General features: G+C 46.1%; 7 protein-coding genes across 7 annotated transcripts; 3 read left to right on the plus strand and 4 right to left on the minus strand.

Moving 5' to 3' along the window:
* Window positions 1–906: 906 nt before the first annotated feature.
* On the minus strand, window positions 907–1596 carry N7483_009115 (uncharacterized protein; the record flags this gene model as incomplete). The annotated part of the gene is made up of 1 exon (XM_057092542.1): window positions 907–1596. The coding sequence occupies one exon, from the start codon at window positions 1594–1596 to the stop codon at window positions 907–909; it is 690 nt and encodes a 229-aa protein (XP_056943716.1).
* Window positions 1597–3076: 1480 nt separating this feature from the next.
* On the minus strand, window positions 3077–3853 carry N7483_009116 (uncharacterized protein; the record flags this gene model as incomplete). Its single annotated transcript, XM_057092543.1, has 1 exon — window positions 3077–3853. The coding sequence occupies one exon, from the start codon at window positions 3851–3853 to the stop codon at window positions 3077–3079; it is 777 nt and encodes a 258-aa protein (XP_056943717.1).
* A 2323-nt stretch (window positions 3854–6176) lies between these two features.
* Window positions 6177–8195, minus strand: N7483_009117 (sugar porter family MFS transporter; the record flags this gene model as incomplete). Its single annotated transcript, XM_057092544.1, has 8 exons — window positions 6177–6845; window positions 6906–7191; window positions 7249–7339; window positions 7392–7509; window positions 7565–7800; window positions 7859–7912; window positions 7965–8093; window positions 8150–8195. The coding sequence occupies 8 exons, from the start codon at window positions 8193–8195 to the stop codon at window positions 6177–6179; spliced, it is 1629 nt and encodes a 542-aa protein (XP_056943718.1).
* A 2080-nt stretch (window positions 8196–10275) lies between these two features.
* On the plus strand, window positions 10276–10805 carry N7483_009118 (uncharacterized protein; the record flags this gene model as incomplete). Its single annotated transcript, XM_057092545.1, has 5 exons — window positions 10276–10401; window positions 10461–10481; window positions 10530–10540; window positions 10590–10705; window positions 10765–10805. The coding sequence occupies 5 exons, from the start codon at window positions 10276–10278 to the stop codon at window positions 10803–10805; spliced, it is 315 nt and encodes a 104-aa protein (XP_056943719.1).
* A 415-nt stretch (window positions 10806–11220) lies between these two features.
* On the minus strand, window positions 11221–12055 carry N7483_009119 (biliverdin-producing heme oxygenase; the record flags this gene model as incomplete). The annotated part of the gene is made up of 2 exons (XM_057092546.1): window positions 11221–11953; window positions 12012–12055. 2 exons carry the CDS (start codon window positions 12053–12055, stop codon window positions 11221–11223), a joined length of 777 nt encoding a protein of 258 aa, XP_056943720.1.
* Window positions 12056–13780: 1725 nt separating this feature from the next.
* On the plus strand, window positions 13781–14426 carry N7483_009120 (uncharacterized protein; the record flags this gene model as incomplete). The annotated part of the gene is made up of 2 exons (XM_057092547.1): window positions 13781–14054; window positions 14164–14426. The coding sequence occupies 2 exons, from the start codon at window positions 13781–13783 to the stop codon at window positions 14424–14426; spliced, it is 537 nt and encodes a 178-aa protein (XP_056943721.1).
* Window positions 14427–19341: 4915 nt separating this feature from the next.
* Window positions 19342–19554, plus strand: N7483_009121 (uncharacterized protein; the record flags this gene model as incomplete). Its single annotated transcript, XM_057092548.1, has 1 exon — window positions 19342–19554. The coding sequence occupies one exon, from the start codon at window positions 19342–19344 to the stop codon at window positions 19552–19554; it is 213 nt and encodes a 70-aa protein (XP_056943722.1).
* Between the last annotated feature and the right edge of the window lie 2806 nt (window positions 19555–22360).

Below are 22360 nucleotides of genomic sequence, written 5' to 3' on the forward strand. Positions count from 1 at the left end.
GGAATCATAAATTTATCCCCCACCAGTAGCCCTATTCCATCATAATCAACGTAGGCGGGGTAGGCATTGCAATCTTCGGCAAATTTGTGATCAAAGGCCTCATACCAGGGTACTCTCGCTAGGGAGGCCAATCATACGTAGGATAAATTTATTTACTTTTCTCAAAGAACTCCACACTGCTCCATATCTTCCATAGATTTATAGCAATGTTTGGAAAGACCATCCGTTGAGCTGTGTACGCAACGTAGATGAGAGACCAGCCTGTCCGGCTTAGCTTTTTAGCTCTGCAGGACTTCCAGATATTTGCCAGCAGCCCGTTTTATTGACACTCTCTGCCGTCACGGCAGGTAGATTACGGAAATTGCGGCGGAGTGCTGTGAAGAAGAGAAACATTGTGTTGCTTCGAATGTGGTTTTATATCGCGAGGCCTTGCCGGCTGCGGTTCCCTTTGAGGTGATATCTTGCAACTATCATTGGTCTTACTGAGCCTCTTGAGGGGATAGAAGGCTTCAGTTGAAGCTCAGGAAGACCTCACATTGCGATCACACGAGACCACATAAACCACATCTCGCCGGCCAAGAAGAGAAAGAAGAGAAGAAGAGATATTCCAGATTCTCAATTGGGCAGTGAGTAATATTTACCATCTCCAGGCTGGGTGGGTATTTTGATGCAGTCAGAGGATAAACTTGAATAGATGGCGAGAATTGCGAGACGAAGGAGTATTGTGAAGGAGTCATAAATATTGACGCAATACACGAGATGGGGCGATTGCTCATATCATTCCCAAGATTCCTTCAATGAGGATGCAGATGGCTTCCAGGACATCTTAAGAGGGCGACGTTTATCTCTCACCCGCAATTTCTCTTGCTCATTCAAAATTCTTTGCTCTTTGATTTTTTCAGAGTTCTAAAACCCATTTGCGACCGCGAGATTAGCATTTCGATATTGCTGCTGATCTCCATAGTCTAGCACTATCTCCTCCTTGACCACTTCTGCTGAGAACCACGTTCCATGGGGAGAGTAATACTTATTCACCCTCCCTTCAGTTGCATCCACCAACGCGGTACCGCGTAGTTTTAGCACCTGGTCATTTTGGTCAAGAAACAGTATCACAGGGTCCAAGAACACATGTGCACAATTCAGCAGAGACCGCATAAGTAGGCCTTTTTTATGCTTAAAACCATCCTTCGGCGTGCTGAGGATGATGACCAGTGATTCTTCTGCAGATGTGGTACTCTGCACATTCACTGGCTCACCATGAAAATTATAATGATGAATCTCATCATCACGATCCGTGGATAATTCACGACATGAGAATTCAACATCAATCGCACTTTCCACGCATAGGACACAGTAAGGACTCTGTTGAGTCTGGTAAGAGCAGGTGTGGCTATCGGAGTGGCCTGTGTCGCTCCTTTCGTATGATCTGTCGCTCGAGTCCTCTTGATAGTTGGACTTTCCAGGGGTTCTCTGGGTGACTTGATCTCCAGCATATTCAGTCATCTTCATTACGTCGTGTAGATCGTTATCGTCGTTGAATTCCTCACTCCAGTCAAAGTAATCGGGTTGAAGGAGCTTCTCGTAAAGTTCATTCATTGTTCACCTGTTGAGTACTATTAGAAGAAGAAATACCACGCTAGAATTCGATAATACCTTGGAAGTCCACACAGTTGAACGATATGCGTCACACCTGATCAAGAGGGGCTAAATTGAAGTCAAGAGCAGAGGATATCGAAAGAAAACGGGTGTTCAAGAGATTCGATGAGTGTGGGAATTATGAAGAAACTGAAGTTGTCTTACTGAGCTTTTTTTATATCACACATTTTGACCACCATGATTCCAACATATATAAAACCATCCCATATCATTACTCAGAGCTCAGGAAATCATCTTCAACTTGAATTGAGCTCTCTTACTTTCCATCCAACATTCACTTCATTATTTCCCACCACCCTTTACCATTTAACAGAGCTTCATAGCCAGGTGCATAATTTTCCAATTTTCCGACTACATATAGCGCCGCGCGAAGCACGGTGCTAGGACTTGACCTACTACTACTATAGAATTTACTATAAATATTCCTAGATCGCAAATCTTATATGGATACGATCTTTCAAATCTACCACCATTCACTCCTCGACTATTATTTCACAACTGAGTCTCTCCACATCTCTTACTCCAGTATTAGCAATCCTAATCTCCCCACTATTCCCTCACTTTGATCTTAGCAGGTCAGATCTTCTCCATATCTCTTGCTTCGATCACACCAGTCCCCGGGGCCTGATCCTCATTAAAGATGGCGCATCTGTAAGTTCTATCTTACTGATTTACCAGTGTCTGAAGACCAGAATAGTAATTAAAAGCCACAATAGTCAAGCAGGTCCTGTCGCCGTCCATATCCTTGGCCCAGCCTCTGTTTTGGCAGAAATTCAATCCGGCGCCCCAACCGCAAGACTTCCACCTGGCCCTTGAGCCGAACGAATCAGCTCTTTGAACTATCGCTCAGCAAAGAAGACTCATGTCTTCAAGTAAAAGGCTTTAATGGAAATCAGCCATATCTCACCCCAGCGAGAGCTGCAGCTGCGCGCAAAACGCAATTACCTCCCTGAAACACTGGAGGATTTCTTACACGATGACCATTATAAGCTTGAGGCTACACTTTGTATCATTGTTGGTGAAGTGCAGGTTGGCAATAATACTTGCATGAATTGCCTTGGTGGGCAGGAGCAATTCCCCTTCTGCTTCCGCAATCGCGCGGTCATTGCCACCATTCTACCCCAGTTGCGAGTTGGGCTGCGATACTCTACGATATACGTCACAAGTTACATTGAGAGATTCAATTTGAAAATTTTGGAATCCAGATTGGTATTTGGTATGATAAAAAGAGAGACACATCAAGTGGTAAGAAAAGGGCCAGCCTCATTCTCGTATATACAGATGTCCAACAAATGTATACAAGAAGAGAAGAAGAAACCAAACCAACTAGACGCCCATCACACATAAATTGAAATTCGTCAAGGAAAGTCATAAGATCAATGAGACACGAATAGTTGTTTCAGAGATTTTGGTAAAATGTTTAACCGGAATAGTCAATGGTGACAGCGAGACGGACAGGACCAGCGGAGAGGTTACCACCGATACCACCCTCAGCACTGTTGGAAGAGGTATAAGCGTTGTCAATAGTACCCTCATCGGTAGTGATAGAAGAGCAAAGAGAAGTTTCCAAAGCATCACAGATCTGCATGCCCTGAGCGGAGTAACCAGCATCATTAGCCTGGATAGCAGAGACATCGAAACCAGACCAGCCATCGTTAACAGAGGAACCGAAGTCGAATTCACCCCAGGTAGCGGCGTAAGCACCGTAGCTGCTGGTAGGGATAGTGGAGCCCTCAGCAGCAGCCCAGCCACCCTGGGAGTCACTGTCGAAAGCATAATAGACAGTGTCACCAGCGGCGAGAGTGAAGTTCTTGCAGGCGTTGCCGTACCAGCCGTCCATGGTACCATCAGAGCTGTACTTGTTCCAGATAACAACAGTCCAGTCGTCGGTGTTGGAGCCGGTGAATTGCACAACATATTCGTAAGAGCTAGCTTCGGACTCGGAGACCTCGATGATGTTGCTGCCGTAGGGGCTACCAACGTTGCCCTCGTAGGTGTCGCCGGAGCCGGAGCTGGAGGTGCTGGCACCGAAGCCGGCGGTGGAGTAGCTGCCACTGGCTTGAGTGGCAGTCCAAGAGGAGCCTGAGGCGGAGGAGGTAGGAGTAGCATCAGCCTGGCGACGGGCCATGCCCTCAGGGCGGGCCAGAGCGCCGGTGGTAAGGGCTGCCAGCAGCATGAAAGACTTGGAGAAAAACATTTTGATTGTAAAAAGATTGACTCGGTAAAAAAAGTGCCGGAGACAAGACAATGATGTAAAAGAATGTCGAGAAGTACTAGCCTTCTGCGAAAAAAAAAGAATGTATGGAGAAGAGAATGTGGTGTGATGAGTGCAAAACAGATTCAAGCGGGTTCACAGGTTAGGTATATATACCCATCGCACTGAAGTGCTTGAGAGGTGTGCCACGCCATCATTGCCTCTCGGAACGTCCATGTGGCATTGGGTAACCAGTCACAAACATTTGTGCCTGGTTCCTGGATGGGTCATCCATAGGAGTGTGTTCCAGGGCTGAGTCTACGTCAAGGCACCGCGAGTCAAAAAGACCAAAAAGACCCACTAGGAGAAAAAGGAAGGAACCGAATGAACATATGAGCGAATTGGACATTTTTTCTGCGATCTCAGATCTCCAATTGACCCCGGAGATCAAGCGAACCAATCGTGGTTCCCACCGTTGGGCTCCGTATGGTCTCCACAGCGCCAATCGCTGATTCTTATTTTGCGCCTTAGGTCCACGTAGCCACACGTCAATCCAGTCGGCCCTTCTGGAACATCTACGGTGCTTATTGGTTTATTTTCACGGTGGGAAAAGAAGAGATAAATGGACTGAGAATTTGGCTTTTCGGGTAGATATGATGCACGGTGCGGAGTACAAACTAAAAACTACGGAGTACATCCTGCAGTAACCTTCACATTTGGAATCGGACCTCGGGATGCATATATCCATTTCTCGGCTTCATTTTTATGGCAACACACATCTAACGATGCGTTAGGAGGGGGAGGTCTAGATGAAACAGACTAGGGGTTCTTTTTAGCACGGTGGGCACGCAAGTTAAAGTTTTTATTCTAAAGAAAAACCTAGGGGCTAACAATGGGCTGGACTTGGGTGGGACTTGTAAATGTCGGCAATGGACACGACGAACGATCCCGTTGTTCTCCGGCTTATTCTTACCGGTGAATCCAGGGCTAGCGTAGGTTATTTCGGACTATGAAAAATTTGATTGTTGGACTATGCTAGACTCGGCCATTTAACCGTTCAATCCTATCAGTAATTCTAGACCTAGTTCTTGCTGGAGCCATTCATTCATATTACAAAAAACGTATCCATGAGCGGAGAGAAAATTTACTCCATAAAGCGTACAAGATTCGACTCATCCAAGAAAAGACACTTACGTGGACTTCTGCGACTCGTGGCACCTGTTTCACCATGGATACGTCAACTGTGGTCCAGGGGCAAAGAAGAAAAAAAGAGAAAAAAGCAATACATTGGTCTGTGCTGAAGATAGAGTGGAGAATATTGGTAGAAATAAACCAATTAAAGTAGCTCAATCAGAATGGCTTACGCTAGCACCAATAAAAAGTAGCCCCTGACGATCCACTATTTTGTCGAAATTTTACAGATTCTGATTGGTTAAGATATATAATTCTCTTCTTTGTAGTACGCGGCCTCACCTCAGCTTCAGTGCTTGAACCATGATCAGAATTCAAATGTTGTACGTTATTGGCTCTCTGTCAAGTATACAAAGCGATGATTGGAAGTAGCATATTTACTGTTATGTTTCTTTCATACCTCGCTTGCGCACAAAATACACACATGTGGTGTTCCTATGTCCAACAAAGAATTGAGCTTGAACTGCCGGTGTATATAGCCGGGGAAGTACCTCAGGCTGTTCAAAAAGCCACAGGTCTTGATGCTCAATTGAGTTGGAATGAATCATACACTGAACAAGGCCCACTCAGTGCACAATGCAGTAGAAACCCAGAAAAAAAATATATTATACTCCAAAGAGGGGCAAAGACTCCATATATATGACATAGCCCCGTGGCTGATTTGTATGAATAGCCATTTATAATACCCTCAAAGTGCTCCAGTCCACAGGCGACGATGTTTTCAACGAACAAGACCCGCATCGGAGGATCTTTCGGTAAAGATGGATACTGTGGAAACTGTTTCGTTGTCCCACTGAGGGGTAGACAAAAGGCCTGGGCTCAGCTGGGAAGACAATTCTAGATCTGGACCTTTCGTCGATGAGGGATCGTGGGGCATTCTTTCAAGTTTTCATGATTGAGGATGAATATGCAATGAGATAGTGGGAGAACGCATGGACGAGACTGACCGGGTACTCATTTGGAGCCCATACGTAGTCATTTGAAAAGATGGAAATTCTTACATGTTGAACAAGGGAACTTAATTTGAAGTTTTGGAATAAATAACGAGGATTGTTCAAATACTAATTCAAATTAATGCCGTTAAAACACACATGACCACGACCTTATCCAGAATTTGATACCGAGGACTTCTGAATTAAGTCCTCAGTTCAACCTGTGTACTCATTGCCTTCTCCCCATCATAAGCACCCGCCTCACGAGCCTCTTCAGTAAGCTGTTGGATCTTCTCAGAAGCTGCAGCTCCACCAAGAACAGCTCGGTCACCATCAAACTTCTTCACAATTTCTTCCAATGGAATTCCCTTAGTCTCAATATAGAATTTCCAGACAATGAAAATCTCAAAAACCAGGAACACGCAGTAGACCAGATAGTATTTCCACTGAATATTCTTGAGAGCGATCGGATTCACGTACTGGTTGAACCAAAGACTGAGATCAACACAGAAGAACATCAGAGTCAGGCCCTTGGCACGAAGACGGTATGGTAAAATCTCTGAGGAGTAAGAGACGAGCATGCCACTGAAGCCGATGTTATAGGCAATGTAGTAGAGGAAGATGAATGCGATCACCGTGTGAGCCGCAGCGTTATTTGTGCCTGTTGTGTCCTCCTCGAATCGGGCAAGCGCAATTGTTGTGGCTATGTAGCAGAGTAGCATACTAACGCTCGAAGTGAGGAAGAGCTTCCGACGGCCAAAATAATCGACGAAGAAACAGATACCGGTCGCCGACACGACATTGACAGCGCTGAGGATGAGGTTGATCGTGAGTTGAGTGTTACTGTTGGTAATTCCGATCATTTTCAGGACCTGAGCCGTTAGCTTTTATTTTGGGTAGGGTATTAAGAACATTGGATTGTGAGGTCATACCTGAGGAAGGAAGTAGGACACAATTCCATTGCCAGACCATTGCGAGAAGAAGCCGATGGAAATGAGAATGATTGAGCGGTGTCGATTTCCAGAAGTCGACCAAAACTCAGACCAGTTATTCTTCTCAAGCTCCTTCTCCAACGCAATAGTCTGCTGGATCTCATCGAATTCCACATTCACCAGTGCATCGTCCTCGTCACCTTGAGCATGGACGTAAGCAAGCACCTTCTTGGCTTCTTCCAGTCTGCCTTTCGAAATAAGCCATCGCGGCGACTCAGGGACAGTCCTATTAAGGGTCAATTTATTATCCGAAACTGGAGGAGAAGCGGGGAAGAAATCTTACCAGATTAAGACGAGCTGGCAGACTGATGGGATACCCTGCAGAAGACACGGCACGCGCCACGCCCACGCACTACCCTGGATGTGATTTGTACCTGCGAGTTTGACGTGAGAGGCTGTCTGGAGACTGCCGGGATAGAAACTAACCTAGAGCCACACATGCACCAATCAAACTTCCAACATACCACAGTGAGTTATAGATACTGCTGTAAACCGCTCGATGTTGAGGATGGACCAGTTCAGTGACCAGCAAAGGCGAACATTCCTGTACAATATTTGTGAGTGCCCGATCTCATCACCGACAGGGGAGTCTGGCTGACCTGTGCGATTCCGAGTCCAAAACCCAAGACCACGCGACCGACCACAAAAAGCGCAACACGATATCCAATTGAGACCATCGCGACACCGAACAGCATGATGATGCAGCCAATGACGACTCCAGCACGACGACCCCATACATCTGCAATATAAGGCACAACTGGAATGGAGAGCATTGAGCCGATGGACATCGCAGCTGCAAGAAGACCAAGAGTCGCTCCTTGGGGATAGTTATAAGCTAGAAGACAGTCAATCAATTAGTTCACATCGACAGAGAGAATGAATGGAATACTCACATTCGTTCCATGAGGCAATGGACTCCAGTCCGTTCATCAAGGATCCATCGTAACCTTGCAACTATCAGTATGGCAAACTCCTTAACGACTCAAGGCCAATGCTCACCATTAGTGGCAGACGTGATCATCGCCGCCCACAATGTCAGATAAACGAAGCGCATGCCTTTCATTCTCCACCAGGTTACCTTTGGCCATTCCTGGCCAGCGAGCTGAAATGTGTCTTTTCCCATTTTGGCTCTTATCTGGAAGATTCGATTGAAATCTCGTTCTCGCAAATACCCAAACAGTTACTCTTTGCGCCAAGCAGTTTTTTAGCAATGGTCTCAAGAGTGGGCATTTTCGGAGTATTTAAGCCTGCAGGTAAATCAAGCATCACACCATTTTGCTTCCAGTCCGCGGCAAAATAGGATAAATTCATATTTCAAGGGTCCTGGACCCTGTCAGATGTCAAGTGTCGAATAGTGGGGAATGAATAAGCTTAGACTAATCCCGCGGCCTTTTCATCCGATATATGGGGATGCAGTTTCCACTCTAATTTTTATCAAGTGCTTTCCACCCTCAGCAAACCACAGATCATGAATCATATTCAGCCTAAAGTAATCTCAAGCTCGTAAATCGACCCAAGAGAAAGGATACGGTCACCCCTTGATCTTTAGCCAGTTCTTGAAGCTGAATTAGGAGAGACACTTGACTGATTTGGTCTAAGTCACAGGGTATTTAGAAGCGATTGGTTGTTGAACTCGGATGGCGTTATTTATACGAGAGGAAAAGTGTCTAAATCGTTTTGAGTAAGATGCCGAGACTTTTAACTGGTTTGCCGTTCAAAGCCACATGTGGAAGCGAGGCTGGATTCGAACGCTAGCAAGGCGCCCCACATGGTATAGACCCTCCCCCGGATTCTGTAGGGCACGGCACTTACTCCGAGGTTGAGTTACTAATGGAGCAACTTGAGCAACCTGTTGGGTAATGAGACAGGTGAGAGCGTCATGTCATTGATTTCAAAGTGTTGAACACTTGGATTCATTGTTGACTTTCTAACTTGGATCTCGATTTTGACCTCCTTGGGCAAGGAGACAACCATTTCCAAGGTGAAAGTGAAACCCCTGGTGATTCACTATTCGTAGCTCAACGGCTAAATTAGAAACCTTATTAAGTTAGTTCTGGCTGACTGGGTTAAATATCTTCATCAGGCCGACCATTATTCCAAGATTGACAAGGCATTCAGGTATGATGCTTCATGTTTCAGTCGCGGATATGCTGATCAAGGTTATCTGAGCGGTTCGCCCTCGCTTTTTGCAGAGAAAGTCAGGCTCATAACTTTGCGACGAAGGATTCTTCGTCAAAAAATACACCGTATGTTGTCAAGGGGGACTTCTCCTGGTTGGAAGCCAAAAGACGCGGTGAAACAAAAACAATTTCCATCATTCTTGTTTTTGTTACTCCAGATGATGGCCTGAATTACTGAAAGTGGTATCCTCTCCCGGAGGACGCATCCGAAATCTCAATCAAGGGATAATACAAATGGAAAAGCCTCATAGAGCTATGTCCAATCGAAGACATTCCAGGTTTCTCTAAGACAGGTCAGCGCGGGGAATCCTAAAGCAAGGATAGACGACAGATGTCGTGCTTCACCACGCAGCGACGCCGATCTTGCTGTCAAAGCGTCAACATTAAGCACCATTGACTTTGCTGAAGGGATGAGGTAACATCTTCGGGGAATCGTCGTGATGGAACTTATTTTTGCAGTTCTCCGTCTACCCTCGCGGGGATCTCCATGTGATGTGCATACCCCTTAATAATGCGATCGTGGATTGATCGCCGCAAAATGAGATATCGCCGATCGGAGATTGTAGTGCTTTCATTTGAACGAAAAATCAAAAATTTCTGCGACAACTAGCTCTATTCCGGATACTGGAGCTCACGGTCAACGAAAATGCAGTGGATTCTTTCATTGACCTAAGCATTCTGCGTCTCGAATCTCAGATTGTGTGCTTCGAATTTCCCCGCTCCCATCTGGTCTCTGTTGAGAGGAAAACCTGTGATCAATTCAGCTATCAACCATCCTTGGAACCATAATCAACCACCTGCATATTAGCCCAGTAGAATGCACTATGACCTCAACTGACTTACAACAGTCTGCGAGGCAATGACTCCAAGCAAGGAGCACAGGAGGCTCTGGATGGATTTTATCGGGTAATCGGATCTCGAAAAGTCGGAGTTGATTCTGAATCTTCTATCTAAGACATCAGCAGGTCTCTCCAAACTTGAGAAGCTTATAAATAGGGTGGAAAATGCCCTTTCGGAATCTATTCCAGTATCTATACAGCCAGTTCTACGACACGCCGAGTCTCAGCTACATCTCCAGAATCTCTCGCCAACCATCCCATATCCAACCTTAGAAACAACCTCAACGCATCATGCAACTCTCTCTGAAAAGCTTCAGGATGCTCTCCCTCTTCGTTATTGCTGTCTCAGGCGCCTCCAAGTCGCCGAAACTTGCGAGAATGTTCAAGCTTATGGTTCAACACTTCGAGCCAATTGACGTGTCAATGAAAATGGAGAGCTCCAAGCTTCTACTCTGGACTTGAACCGATGCATCAAGAATGGGAAGGGATCACTCAAGGTATGAAAAACTCCCAATAGTTTCATGACAAATGCTAACTTATTGCAGTGTGGAAAGAAGTGAGTTGCGAGACATGAACTGAATATTTTCACATCTAACATCTTTTAGTGGAAACTACCAAGCATCTTGTATCAACTGTAGCATTCGGGGTAACAACGAGCTGGAGTGTATGTGCTGCAACGCGGATAATGATCACCGCTTCGTCTCTGCTCATGTTGATCTGAGTAAGTTAATGATCCAGGTGCAGTATTGAGGCGTCGAAACTAATTCGATAATACTATAGACAACTGCATCAGCAACGATCACGGAGAACTTGGCTGCTAGATTGGCTGCTTGGTGTGGAACTCCTCGAATCCATTTGTGGAATGGTATGGAGCGATTATTATAACGTTGGAAGGAGTTATGACAGTATGATTTTATGCGAAGACGCTCGTTAGAATTTTTTAAATGCATGATTTTGAATAATGTAACCTTCACTGTAATAAAATATTATCTAATGCTACGATCGATAAGTCTGCTTGGGGTATTATTATTAGACCAACGACTGTCATGAGACCAGAAGTCTTTTGGAAGTCCGATCATGCGATGAAATTGTGCGCTGTATGCTTGTGTCATCAAAATCTAAAAATCTATAGTACATTAATTCAGAATGCTTCATTGCCAGATTCATATCGGCAAAACGTGACAAAAAATTCCAAGTCATGAATCATGAAAGAAACTTCAATGCGATACCCATCAGTTACCGTGGGAAACCTTCCGCCTCCTCATCTAAACTTAACGTTAGCTGCTCAAGCTTTTGGAATATCTGTAGCGACTCATCGAGGATCGCCTGATGTTCTTCTCGAGTCAGCAAGCAATCAACACGTGTGATCAGCGACCGGAATTTTGTTTTGATGACGGTATCATCCTCGATATGCCAGAAGGAAAGCGGACAAGGCGTCCGCTTCGCTTTAATTTCCGCTGCAGAGAGATCCCAGAACTGTGGGCCCGCTTTGATAAGATGAGCGCGAATCTCTCGTCCTCCGTATAAAATAGCAGAGTAAAGGATCCAAATCCATGCCACGAGAAGGTGCGGCGTCTTCGCGACAAGCTGATGAAGATATTTCCTCACATCCATTCCAGCATTGTGACCGTGAAGGAATTCCATATTTGCGGGATCCATAGACTCAAGAAAAGCTAGATCAGCCCGGAGAGATCTAGTGCGAAGGAGTTCCGGCAAGTAAAGTTGGCGGAGCAAAGCTCTGACGCGCTCTGTTCTGTCCTGCAGACATGAGGGGATACGATGATCGGAATCTTGATCGATCCAATCAGACGGGTCCCCAATAAACGCGACCCACTCTTCTTCCAATCCGTAGAAGATCTCAGCGTAGCGCGATATACCCAGCGCGTAAAGGGTAGGTCTGTCAACCTGCGGAGGCACACAGAGGGCGATTCGCGAGAGGTTCAAACGATGGATGGCTGCATGAGGTTCCCTGCAACATGTTAGACTAAGGTAAGACAGAAGCGGGAAGGATCAGCAGGTGCACGTACTTGATCGTCGTGCGAAGCTTCAACAGAAGATCCTCCTCTGTCATGCTGGGCTGCTGCTTTAAGGGTGCAGATACGGCATCAAGAATATTGACATGCCACAGCAATCGCAAGTTGAGGAAAACCTTTGATGGGTGATTCGTAGTCAGTTGGCGGCACGGCTTGTCGGTCCGCAATTTCCTTCTTCCGCTTGTGGCTTGTTTGATTTCCTGTTATTGTGATCAATCATGGAATCCTATGATTTTTGTGAAATTAGTTGTGAAATTAGGACAAGAATTAGTAGAATAGATGAAGCGGAAAATCCTTGATATCTACTCCGTACTACCTGAGTTAAGAGTCTGACTGCATAATGGGATACACTTGTATGCCAATGACGTCATCAGACATATCTCATTATCACAGTTTAGAACATTGAAGTATACACACCTAGATAGGCAGCAGATGTAGATGTTCAAATGTTACTTGAAAATATCAATTGATTTAAACAGCCGACATCACGATCAAAATTTGAACTTGGAGAACTCCCCTTTTAATCTGAAGTAGGAATATGCTTGCTGGAAATAACTTGAACCTCAGACTCAGAGTTAATGCGAGCACTTGAGTGCACGGATATATAAGATTCCGTTCAAGCTCTCCAGACTCGAGCTAACTCAACTTGAACCATGACTCGAACCCCAACCCGAGGTTCAAGTTGTCCCAGTGAGCACTGGCACTAAAAACATTCAAACCTTTGAACTTTAAACCTTCAAGTTCAAAAGTTGGAACTTCAAAATGAGTCTGTGGACAGGTGATATATACTCCAATATTCTCACGCACAATGTTTGACTCGAATTCGGACATTGCAGCCTGAGTGCAGGTAGCTACCAACCCGAGCATTCGAAAACAATTTAAATAGTGACTCAGAAACCTGCACATTATTCCATGTCTAACTTGAAATTGTAAGCTCGAGAGACTCACGATTTGGACTCGGAGTTAGTAAGATTATACTTGGATCTGTTTGAAATACAAGGCCCACATGCCCATAGAGTGGTATTCTAGTTCATGGTAGTTCTCTTGGTAACCCGATTGAGGGTAAGGAGTATGTAGATAGAGTATAATGAAATGTGGTCACTGGTACAGCATTTGAATGATCTTGATATGCAGAAAGCTTGGTATTATGTAACTTAATTGAAGCCCCTGGAGGTTCAAGTTAGGGTTTAACGCAAGATGGGCATACAGTCATGTTGGATTGCTCTATTAAAATGGGGTTGAGTGGATTACTTTGTTTCGTGGTCACCTCATTTTGATATGACTGGATTCCCACAAGGTAAGCTGGTTTTCATCTGAAAGTGATTGTGAATATGCAAAATGTTAGTAGTATTGTAGTCAATTGCCCAGGTGTTCATGATGAGATCACATGAAACGTAGTCATCCTGACAATAACAGACTTAGGTTGTCCCTGCCACAGGTGTCATGTTTTGGTGTTTACAAACAGCAATAACCATCGTGGACCGGAAGTTCCAAGGTTGAAATGCGCGCGCGCCTTCCCCATCTCATATTCTTTGTTTCTGTTTTTGTCGTCCCAAATTTGGAACCGCCGTTGCTATGGTTGCTCCACTGTTCCCCTGGTTCTGTCGCGGTCGTGTTGTTTATCTTCCCTCCTTCTCTTTTTCCTCTTCTTCCTTCTTTTCCTCCCCACGTCGTTTGGTCGTTTTGCTTTTTGCTGAGAACATCGTTCATAGCTTTTGGCATTTCTATCTTGTGCTCCCCCATTTTGCTCTCTCTCGTACACGATGGTTCGTCCATCCATGTACACGCCAGCTTTGCGCTGCGCCACCAAGGTGGTTGCAGCTCCGCCTCGTTCTCCCCCGCCTGGATTCTGGTTCCCCGGTATGCAGCGCCTCCGTGACTCTCGACCCTCTGGTAAGGATTCGTCTATGGCGATAGGCCAAGGTCTGTGTCTCTCCTCCCCCTCCCCCCTCCCCCTCTCTGGTGCTGCACCCTCTGGTAAGGATTTGTCTGTACAGAGCCTCTCGGCGGCCGCGTACTTCAAGGCAATAGGCCAAGGTCGGTATTCGCCTCCCTCCCCCCCCTCCTCCTCCTCCCCCAGCCCTGAAGGGGATCCTGAAGGGATCCTCTGTCCGCTGCGGTTGCTTGTCTCGAGTGCATTTCGGAGCATCAAGTGTTCGCACCGTCTCTCGTTGGATTGACCGCAAACACCATGTCTTCAAACGTATCCCGCGCAAGAAACAGGTTCAAGCGACTGAACATCCACCGTTGGTTGACGAGCAGAGGCAGTCAGAGTGTGAGGACCACTCAGAGCCGAGTCATAAGAATCTCGGAGAGGTCGCCAGTCAACCCACTCCTACCATTGGGGGAGTTATTGGTGTGTTGGCTCTGAGCTTCGGAGTTTCATACCTGCTGTCGAAGCTCTTTTGATTTTCCTTTTGTTTGTTTTCCCTTGCGTTGCTTTTTTTATTTTTCCCCAAAAAACCGCAAGACACTGAAAAGAATTATGAAAATTTCAAAACCCCCCCCAAAAATTTGCTTTTTGTTTTGTTTCTTGAGAGGCTTTTGCTGTTTGCGAGGCTTTTGCCGTTTCCCTGGGTTTGTTCTGTTTTGTTTGATTTTTTTTTTGAATCTTCGGATTCTACCATTGATATTTCACAGATCATCGACAGAAGCAGCAGCAGCAGCACGCATGGTGGCTTTCTGGGAGGTCGACGGGGGTAGGTAATTCTCAAGGATCTTTCAAACTTCATATACTGACCTCTTTCAAGTTGGCTGGCGGGAACGTCGACTCGAACCGAACAGATCGTCGCGCGAGGCGTATGTTGGCTCTATGGGTGAGCGACGGGGGTAAGTCTCTGTCCATTCATCCTGACTTTAACTAACAAGGATATGCTGGCTGATTGGTGGGAAACGTCGCTCCGGACCGAACCGAATCGAACGAACCGAATCGAACGTCGCGCGAGGTGTATGGTGGCTTTTTGGTTGGGCGATGGGGGTGAGTTCTTACTTACCTGGCAGTCATTCTGACTTTAACTAACCATAACATGGCAGTTGGTTGGCGGGAAACATCGCCCCGGATTAGCTCTTTCTTCGTGAAATGAGAGGGACGTATCGACCCCTACACATAGTTCACGCTGACTCCATTGGCTTGACCGTGGAAAACATCTAGGACCAGACCAAATCGAACCGAACTGAACGTTGCGCGAGGCGCATGGTGGCTTTTTGGCTGGGCGATGGGGGTAAGTTCCTCAAGCCCCTTGTTTCTTTTCCAACTTCCGGCTAACAGGTCCAGTTGGTTGGTGGGAAACATCGCCTGGATTCGGCTCTTTCTTCATGAAATGAGAGGGACGTATCGACCCTTACCCATAGTTCCCGCTGACTCCATTGGCTTGACCGTGAAAAACATCTAGGATCAGGCCGAACCGAACCGAACGTCGCGCGAGGCGTATGGTGGCGTTTTGGTTGGGCGATGGGGGTGAGTTTCCACACACTCATTCCGAGCTTAGCTGACGATGATAGTTGGTTGGTGGGAACATCGCCCCGGACCGGACCGAGCCGAACGTCGCACGAGGCGTATGGTGGCTCTATAGGCGGGCGACAGGGGTAAGTCTTTACTCACTCAAGGTACCATCATCGCGAGCTTAACGCACCTTTGTTCGGTAGTTGGTTGGCGGGAAACGTCGCCCAGATTCAGTTCTTTCTTCATGGAATGAGAGGGACGTGTCACCCCATACATATTGCTCACGCTGACTCCATTGGCTCGACCGTGGAAAACATCTAGGACCAGACCGAATCGAACGTCGCGCGAGGCGTATGGTGGCTTTTTTGGTTGGGCGATGGGGGTAAGTTCCCACACACTCACTCCGAGCCTAACTAACGATGATAGTTGGTTGGTGGGAACATCGCCCAGATTCAGCTCATTCTTTGTGAAATGAGAGAATGAGAGGGACGTGTCACCCCAACATATAGTTCACGCTGACTCCATTGGCTCAGCCGTGGAAGTCCATATAGGACCAAACAAGCTGAACAGAACGTCGCGCCAGGCACATGGTGGCTTGATCGCTGGGCGATGGGGGTAAGTCATTCATGTCCCTTGTTTCTTGAGAGTGACTCTCAGCTGACACGTCCAGTTGGTCAGTGGGAGAAATTTCCCTTTTCTCCGATTGGAATCCTGCGATTTAAACAGGTGAGTTCTCAGGTTCATATATTTGAGCCACTCATCAAGAGCTGGTGCTTCTGCAGGTTGCAGGTGGAGATGCCGGCGTGGAGAAGGGATGTCCGTTCTTGGCAGGGGTAGAGAGAGACTCCGATGTATGTACGGAGTTCACAATATGTATATAGAACTTTTGAACGTGGCCATCAGATCCTTATCTCATTTTCATCTCACATTTCGTTCTGGACCTGGCATGCTGTTGCTGAATCCCGTAGAATGAACCTGAGATGTCAGTTCGACGATATACTATTGGGCCAGTTGTCATCTCCACAGCTCAAACTTGACTCATCGGAAATTCACTATCTTCAATATTCTGTGAGAAAATACTCTCTTCAGATGGTACTGGTGATTCGTGAATGGCTCAGAATTGTACATAGATGCAATCTGGATGTACACCGTCATGCTGGACTGCCGCAATCACCCAAGGCAAAATCTTCATGAGGAGCTTTGCACACTACACATGTCCGCATCCAGATCTACGAGAGAGATAGTCAGCAAGTCACTTGAACCTTCGGTAATCATCAGAGCAGGAATGCACAGCGGGTCAAGAAACTGAGTCGCTGCCCAACACCTGATTTCTCAAGAAACCCGAGTCTACAACTATGACAGATCCAAAGGCTAATTTGAGGATCTCGAGCTTGGGCTAGTCCATTCCCGCACAAGGAACTGAATGCATCCATGATTTTCAGTATCAAGGTTTTCAGGATAGAATTTGTTGGGTGCTTGGATTCAATCAGAACAAAGCCCAGGATATTTCGAGGCATTACATGATCGGATAGAAAGATCGCACCAGCTGCCCGAGGAAGTTCCTACAGCATTGTGAGGTGCTTTTTCAGTTTCCGATCATGAAATTTCTTGTACTGAGAGGCGGTATGGGACTTGCCTCAGGGCTATGCTCATAGGTCCGGGCAACCTTGGTATCTATGCAAACCGGCACCAGTGAATGCCAAAGGCGATATTCTCGATTCCATTTGGAGAACAGGTCACAATATCTTCATTGCAGCCTTCTGCGTTTCAAAAACAAGTCATTATAATGAAATTGACTACTTTTCATACAAGGCGCCTTGTACTGAAAAGCGGTGCCCCGTTTTATGTCGATGTCGATGTTTTCGACCACATGCACGTGAGCGAGGCCTCAGAGCACACATAAACCTACTCCGCACTGTCTCCCAAGGTCAATCGAAGCTATCTTGTGGCCTGCAGAGGGCATCGGCACAAACTGCAGTGGATCTTTGTTGAACACGTCAACTAGACCGGTTTCTGGATTATTGTCACGTCCTGCATCTCAATGAGCATTTTTAGAGCAAAGATAACATCATCACACAGATCGCGACGATCATGAAAGAATTTGGGCAAGAGCGCGAGCTCCAGCACTGTCGGGCCATTGCCTTGATTTGAACAACTGACAGGTCCTTTCGGATTTTCAGCCAAGCGTAGCAGGGATCAAATGAGTCTAAAGCCTTTTCTGTCCTGAGATCATTAGTGCATGTACTGGCACGGAGTACATATCACATCATGTCACATGTGCACTAACGTCTGTATTGCATCGGAGTTTCTTTAACACCGCAGTCTTGAGCGTCTGAGAGCCCCCATTCGTGCATACAGGCATGTCTTCTCGACCGATTTGACTCGATATTCCGGGATTGTTAATATCAGAGAATACCGAGTATGTCATAATAACTCCGCAATTGGCAATCTAATATTGGGGGCTGTCTGCAGGCGACATTATGACATCAGCACTTGAGGGTGTGGTACTCCCCCATGCAAGCCTTCATTCGGAGCACCAATATGGCACTAATCCTCACTTGGCGTGCATCTTAAGGGTCTATTGAGGATTTATGAAGCCTGCAATGCTGAAAAAAAGGGGACTGCACTAATCGACTCATCTCACCTTGATTTGGGCGTTCTGGAAGGTTTATATGGGGCCGTTTAATACGAAGTACGAGTCTTGGGGTAAGACAGGGGGAGTTTCTGCCTTAATGCCTTAAGTCCCTGGCCATAACATATTCATCACAAAATAAAATAAACAATACGAAAATCAACGTCCATGCTCCATATCTGTAAAGACCTCACAAAGGATCCTGTCAAATTATTCAGGCATCGCGTTCCGTATTCCGTCGAAAGCTTGCCATGATAAGCTTCTCCATCAAACGAATCGTTGTTTGCATTCTGGATAAGCATTCGCCACGACATCCTGCAGTTCATGAAACATGTTCTATTTTTAAGCTGATCTTTGTTTCGGATTTCTCCAGTCCGCAATGACTTCCCCGAGGGGAATCATCCCCAACAAAGCAGAAGCTCCGGTGTACGGAGTGCATGGACAGTCCTCTAATTCTTTAGTGCCTCCTCGACATTTACACAGATCATTCCATCACCACGATGAACAATTCAACTTGAAGACGGGCCAAAAATGGACTAACAAACAGGGGGCGAAAAGACGGCCCGTGTGAAAGGAACAGCAAGAATCTTACCAGATAGAAAAAGAAAACAGAAAAGGAGTCGAAAAAGTGGACGGTTCCATAAATGCGAAATTTGAAGGAGACTGGGGGCCAAGCGTGATGGGTTCTTTGTTTTGGTGTGATATCACGGGATGTCGCATTCAGGCAGTTGATGCGAGCTATGGGAGATTTTGACAGGGGGGGCATTAATCGGGAATAACCATTCGAGATTTCAACTTAAGATCATCCACTTTACGGCCCGACAAGCCTCACTAAGCCCCCACCTAGCACTCACTAAGTGGGGCTACAGGGTTCTGCGCTGCTTACCTAGTTGGGAAGTTGTATGACGCAGCTGAGTGTTTTGGCCCCCATATTAATTGAGATTTTCCTCTTTATTCGCGAAATACTCCTGGTCGAGTATCATGTTGTATTTGCCGCCAGGATTGGTCGGCACCCGCACTGTACATCCGTTCCTAGTATGGAGTTCGTAGTGACACTAAAATGGGGCTTTTTTGGTCTGCCTCCATGAAGGTATATAAAGGTCTCTTGGATGTCTGAATCCTGTTAGCCAAGCAACTCCTCAACCATTTTCATCACGACTTCAATCCAATCTTCCTTTTAATCCCACGCTTTCAAGCCCATCCCGAAGTCAATCTTCCTCAACACATACAAACACACATCCACATACAAAATGTGTATCACTCTCTACTTCCTCAACCGCAAGAAGGCCAAGAAGGCCCAAGAGGCTGCTGCCGCCCGCGGCGAGAAGCCTCCTATGCCCAGCCAGGGTGGTGCTCCCTATGACCAGCAGGGAAGCGCTCCCATTCCTAACGGTCCCCCTGGCTCCCAGGGAACCCCAGGGCCCAATGGCGGATACGATCAACAACAATATGGGCCTCGCTAGTTCTGCTAGAATGATGACAAACTGTGTACAGATGGCTTAAGGTGAGATTACCCCTTTTTCTGGGGAAATCCAATTATCACAGCGATACTGACTTTAAATCCTCAGATCTCCAAACTGTATCCCCGGTGGCTACAGCACAGCGGGAATGAATGAACATAAGGCGTTAGAACTTTTGCTTGACATGGAAATTTGAGATTTTGATATTGCTTTAGAGGCTACATTGATAATCCGCGCACGCGTGTTTTACATTTTGTTTTATTATATACTTATACATCGAGCAACATCATTTGAATCAATGTCGAATTCACCCTTGAATACCTCCATCTACCAGGCTCTGTAACTTTCTCCGCAAAGTTAGAAAGATCGTACCAAGGAGACTGAGTCAATCTAATCCTTTGACCCTGCGTAATCAGATATGTTAAAATGGATCCTAAGCAATGAAGCTCATCGCTTCCCAATTGAGTCCAAAGCGCGAGCAGAGCTTAATCTGTGGGGACAAAACCAGAGCACAACAGTCTAGCCATCTCTCCAACCCCGAGTTCCTCCGAGCTAAAATAAGAGGGACATTAGCGCATACATCCCTGACCAATTGCTCTATCACAGTAACGGACTGCAGCATGATGCACTGTGACGCCAGTATGTACTTTTTTTCCAACCAACATTAGATGAATCATACCACTGGCATGAAGCGCAACCGTGGCTGCTGATAATTATTCTAAATCCAAACAGCGGTCAGATTCGGGTAAACATGACGCTCGCACTTAATCTTGGAAGGGTGGAGATGAGAATCTAAGCTAGATTGAGGGAGCTCCAGAATATGTAGTTGTATTTTTCCAGGCGGGTCTTAACGCCGACACCCACGATACTGCAGATCGGCATCTACCCGAAGAGCTTGCTCCACCCAAGAAGCAGTGTTTCCACGGAAATCATCTGTTTGGTGAGTTCCAGATGTCGTCGATCTTCCTGGCGAGATCATTCAACCGGAGGAAAGAATCCTAGAACCTGTCTGTTGGGGCGATGTTGGTACCATGGAGTTTTTTTTTTTTGGCGTGATATAATAGTGCCGCGATGGCGGCCCCCGGGGGTAAACCAACCCTTCGGTAGAACATTTCGGTCAACCCCTAGAGAAGTTACAGAGTAAATTAACATTTGAAAGCAGGGAAATTTGAAGGAACAGGGTTAAGACATCAGGAATCAAGAATAAAGGGAAGGAACAACAGACGTACAGTTTGTCACCGAACAATGGTGAATAGCTCCATAAGTGTGGAGAGTCAAAGCCACGTAGTTCTGGTAGCCATGGCTCCCTGGACATGATTCAACCAGCGACCAATAAATTCTGATTCATAACAAGTGATGGACTGTGCATTTTGCCGACCATCAAAACGGGCTCAAAAAGCGAGGTTGAAAAGAAATAGAAAATAGAAAAGTGGATAATATAGTGTAAATTAGTGCGTACTTCGTACAGATTAAGGATTACATATCACAGCCGCTAGAGTGGAGTCAGATTAAGTCGTGACCACATCTTGGAGAATTTTATTGGTCACTGGTCAGGCTATGCTGTATTCTTTGCCGATCGTTAAAAACTAGGTAAATTATGAATCCTTGACCTGCGCAACAGCTGTCAGCCAAAATAACATGATAAACTAGGCCCAATTGGGACGGTTTTAACACGATTAAATCCTGGCTTCTGATTGGCCGAACCAGAATGGATCACATGATTAGCCACGTGATCTACAGTCGCAGCAGACGCTTATTCGTGTAAAATTAGTGTTATGAGAGAATCAGACCTGTTGATACGTCCCATTGCGACCGCCTACTGCATTAGACCTTGTAGTCTGACAACAGCCCTATTGCCTTAATGGCAGCCTGAAGTGCATCGGGGATATCCGTGCTCACATGTGCAATAGGATAGGCAGATGCCTAGGGGTCAGAGCCAATATACTACATAATATCCGAAAATATGAATGATTGCCTGCTCCTGTGATGAAACAGGCCAAGAGAAAATGGAATTCTCCGTCTGGATCGAAGTTTGAGATTTAAGTTAATTTTTTTTTGTTTTCTTTTTTGCTTTGAGGATCACTCCATTGGTCTGATCGTAAAATCTTAACACAGTGGACATTCTTTGTTTACTTTAAAGCACTAAGAAAAGAAAGGATGACGTCGATCACACTTTTAATAAGTTCTCGAGGGTTAACTATTACGGAACATGGTTAGGCATTGTGCGTGGTGTGGGGGCCAACGCACTTTTAGCCGCCGTGTGCGGCACAGCGCACAGCCTGGACTGAGCTTGCCTTGATAAAACATCAGGTAACAATTGTGAAGCGGAGTGTCTATACTCCGTGCACGTAGGGATAGTCAAGCGCAGCGGATACCAAAACAGGTTAGAACTGCGCAATCGTAAACCAAGGACAAGGTACATTAGCTCGGGATCAATATCCATAAGGGGGATCTGGTGTGGCTTTTTAAGCTGTGCCCATGTGCTTCATCCATTTACGTAGTGTGATTTGGGGGCTATGGGGACGTGGACCAATGGAACTGACACAGTCAACGTATCTCGGAATGATGACCCCCTTGTCAGAGAGGCGTTTCCTAGTCGACTCAAAAGGGTATGGAGAACGGGTCCGGCCCCCAAATGAACCATAACTTAGCCAAGTGGAGTTAAGATCTGCCTATGATTTGGCTTCAGCCCTGGTGGAGTACGAAGTACGGAGGATCAAAGGAACAACAATTTCATCTAAACTGTTCTTAGAGTAGTTTATACCGAAAATCTTAACCAAAATGAAGTCAAAATAGATTGCACTCCACC

Source organism: Penicillium malachiteum (assembly GCF_028827825.1).
Source record: "Penicillium malachiteum strain IBT 17515 chromosome Unknown utg000004l:1.0-4883003.0:1.0-4884900.0, whole genome shotgun sequence".
Lineage (NCBI taxonomy): Eukaryota > Fungi > Ascomycota > Eurotiomycetes > Eurotiales > Aspergillaceae > Penicillium > Penicillium malachiteum.